The 3892-nt window shown below is 32.5% G+C and overlaps 1 protein-coding gene across 1 annotated transcript in view; it reads right to left on the bottom strand.

Annotated features, from left to right (window-relative positions):
• LOC111709321 (tektin-1) overlaps positions 1–2659 on the bottom strand; it is a 12841-nt gene extending 10182 nt beyond the window's left edge. The window contains exons 1-3 of the mRNA XM_023482962.1: positions 2611–2659; positions 1291–1387; positions 494–589 (exon numbers count right to left, since the gene is read on the bottom strand). Of these exons, the coding sequence (XP_023338730.1) occupies positions 494–589; positions 1291–1387; positions 2611–2627 (210 nt within the window). The 5' untranslated portion in view covers positions 2628–2659. The remainder of the gene's footprint in view (positions 1–493; positions 590–1290; positions 1388–2610) is intronic.
• Between the last annotated feature and the right edge of the window lie 1233 nt (positions 2660–3892).

Raw genomic sequence — 3892 nt, 5'->3', positions numbered from 1 at the left:
TAATAGAAGTACTGCGACAAAAACCATGTCACCACCTGACCCCCTAAAATACCCCACTGTGCGCCACCAAGTTTCCTTCGGGATCCCTTTACAGAGACTATATGGGACATAATCACTGTATCCCGTGCATTTATGTGACATGCTGGATCTATAACAGTACTCTTAGAAACTTGCAAATTAGGTCTGCAGTAGAAATGGGCATCGTTTTGTGAACGAACAAAATTTTTCGTGAACGAAAAAAACGGACTATGGACGAATGACTTGGATCGTTCAGAGAAATGAAAAAGCTGTAGGTTTTTAAAAACAAAAAGGAAAGGATTTCAAATGTTCAACAATCTTGAACTTTCATGAACAATTTCTAAACTGTTTTCAAAAAAAATTAACGAAATGTGTCGTTCAGAAACGATGAACGAACAAAATGAAAAAGCCGAATGCGACCATCTCTAGTATACGGTCCATTTAATTTTTTTCCGTGGATAACTTAAAAAAATACCTCTTCAATCTCCTGTTTAAGCTGAGCAAGTTTATTATCCAGTTCTCCTCTCCAGAAATCCAGATCAACACTTCGCAACTTTAACCTCACATCAACCTTAACGATACTGCAATGGAGAAGACGACATTTTAGAATATCTTAGAATCATTTGTAAACCGTTTTTCAAATATTTAAGGGTAAAACTTGTGGAGCCCCCTTAACGCTAAAAAATTAATACAAAGGTATTTTTAAAAATTTCAACACATAAAATAGCAAAACCGATTTTAATACCAAACATTTGATAAATTCTATTTTAAGTTGCTTTATAGATAAATTAAAAACGTCAAAATTAGTAAACTTTAGAACAATTTAAGTTCTTTTCTATTCCAGTTTATTCTGAAGACCACTGTCAGGACTAAAGCACTGCAGTAAGGTTGTATTCCCTGTTGGGAAAGAAAATCTAGTAAGGAAGTCAAATAAATATATCTCTTGAAGGTGAAATTATGGTGCACCTAGATTTCTTGGGTACAATTCTTTTTCAAATATCGTGGGAGGAGGGGGCCAAACAATTAGACACCAAAAATTGTAAATCAATAAAACCATTGAAATCTAAAAACTCTACATTAAATTGGTGAAACATGGGTTATTCATGTATACAGTGGAACCCATATAACTGTGGAATAGGAAGACGACTGTTAGGCTCAAGCTATGATTCAAATATAGTCCAATGAATAAAAAACACAGCAATTGTGCCCATTTCACCAAATAAGTTGATTGTCAAGCTACTTGTAAAGTTATAAAGCGTTATAAACACGTACCTCTGTTTCTCCTTTATCGACTCGTATCTTAGCATCGTGGATCAGAGATTTAGCTTCCTCAAGTAGCTTTTCAGCAGCTTGCCGCTCTATCTCAGCCCTAATGTATTAGAGAAATATAGTTTCCTCAAGCAGCTTTCAGCAGCTTACCGCTCTATCTAAGCCCTAATATATTAGAGATTTAGCTTCCTTAAGCAGCTTTCCAGTAACTAGGCTTGCCGCTCTATCTCAGCCCTAATATTTCAAAGATTTAGCTTCCTCAATCAGCTTTTCAACAGCTAGGCTTGCCGCTCTATCTCAGCCCTAATATATTAGAGATTTAGCTTCCTCAAGCAGCTTTTCAGCAGCTTGGCTTGCCGCGCTATCTCAGCCCTAATAGTAAAATATCAGATACTTTTTTAATAATACAGTGAGCACCAGAAACTCTGAAATATGAAGACGACTTTTTGACACAAATTAGGACTTTACATAGTCAAATGACCACGAGACACAATAATTGTGCTGTGTAAACAGACCCATTTTACTTAATAAGTAATTTTATAAGTTACTAGTAAAACTATTTGCTTTGTGACAACATCAAAAACTTTTCAGCACTGCATTTATGTCATCTTTCTATTCCACAGTTATCTGGTTCTCACTGTATATAAAGACAAAATCAAAGATTAATAACACCCATTTAAGCTACGTTGACTTTAGTTGAACCAATTCTTTTAAATCTAAACCACTTCAGCGCACAATAGAAGTGGTTTAACTACCTATACATAGTTTATCTACTATTTACTAATGCTGGTTAAAGAAATATATGTAGAGATATGTTTACTGCTTCATTTGTTGAAATACTCTACTCTTAGTTAGTTGTAAAATTAGTAAGATTCACATCGTTGTATAGTTTATGTCTAAATTTGATCGTATTTTTGAATTGATTAGTTAGTATATGTTCATACTTTTCAATGAATAAAGTTTATGAGTGTAAGATTAGTGAATAAAACAGAATGTATCAGTAGTAAATTTTAGATAATAAAATATTAAAAATTCTTTATATTTGGACATTTCAACTTTTCAAATATTCTGTAGGTGTGTGAAAATGCTTAAAATCAAGGGGTTTTCAAAAATCTACATGTTATGTAATATGTTTTGAAAAACATCTATTTGTCCTCTTTAAGTGCAACCATTTTTACAAAAATCAAACTTAATTTTGCAAAATTAGCTTTTTAAAATGCAGCAGATTTAAAAAAAGATGAAGTTGACCCCTTCTTAAACATTCCTCATGCAAATGCTAATTTGCCAAAAATAGGATTAAAATGTCATATTTTTTACTGTTACCTGTTAAACGTATTCATGTTTGCTTTTTCCCAGGTCGGTTTATAGGTTACACTTTTGAACCAAACTCTTTATATCTCCGGTAATATTGAAAGCAAAAAAAACGCAGACCACTTTTGGGAATTGCCAGGGCTAGGAGAATTATATGATAATTGTTTCAAGAATCATACATGTTAAAGTAGATAGAGGACTAAATGTCACAAATAAATTCAAATATCAAAGACGACTTTTAAGTCGTCTTGCAATTGTCATGTTTCGTGGGACACCCTGTAGGTTAACCATAATTAAATCTTACAATGGGAGGTTAACTATAGTTAAATCTTACTATTAGAGGTTAACTACAATTAAATCTTACTATGGGTGGTTAACTATGATTTAATCTTACTATGGGAGGTTAACTATAATTTAATCTTACTATGGGTGGTTAACTATAATTTAATCTTACTATGGGAGGTTAACTACAGTTAAATCTTACTATGTGAGGTTACCTACAGTAACATCTTACTATGGTAGGTTAACCATAATTAAATCTTACTATGGGAGGTTAACTATAGTTAAATCTTACTATTAGAGGTTAACTACAATTAAATCTTACTATGGGAGGTTAACTACAATTAAATCTTACAATGGGAGGTTAACTATAGTTAAATCTTACTATTAGAGGTTAACTATAATTTAATCTTACTATGGGAGGTTAACTACAGTTAAATATTAGTATGGGAGGTTAAATACAGTTAAATCTTACTATGGGAGGTTAAATACAGTTAAATCTTACTATGGGAGGTTAACTACAGTTAAATCTTACTATGGGAGGTTAAATACAGTTAAATCTTACTATGGGAGGTTAAATACAGTTAAATCTTACTATGGGAGGTTAACCAAAGCTGCAGTTGTCCCATATCCATAGTTTTTATGGGGCTGTGAAACAGGAACATTTTTAATTTTACTTTTCATCGCCATTTTTAACTGAGAAAAAAAAATTAGATTTTTTGCAGCTTAACTAGAATAATTTTGAATAATCTTAATTTAAATTTTTATCTTTTTCAATTATGATTTTCTTGATGTTCAAAGCATCAAAAGATACTGCACAATATCATTCTAAGCTTATTGTAAACTAAGTTATACTTTTGTACGTTTTTGAATTCTATAAGCTCCATCTTGTTTAGTCGATAAATATATCAAACTTTCAGCTTTCTCATTACCCTTCCTCTTTTCATGCAACCCTCCCTTTCCTCCCTTACATTCAACCACTCCCCTCCCCCTTCCCTGCAACCACTCTCCTCCC

This window comes from Eurytemora carolleeae, unplaced genomic scaffold (genome assembly GCF_000591075.1).
Source record: "Eurytemora carolleeae unplaced genomic scaffold, Eaff_2.0 scaffold59, whole genome shotgun sequence".
NCBI lineage: Eukaryota > Metazoa > Arthropoda > Copepoda > Calanoida > Temoridae > Eurytemora > Eurytemora carolleeae.
This window is presented reverse-complemented; position numbering and strand designations above follow the sequence as displayed.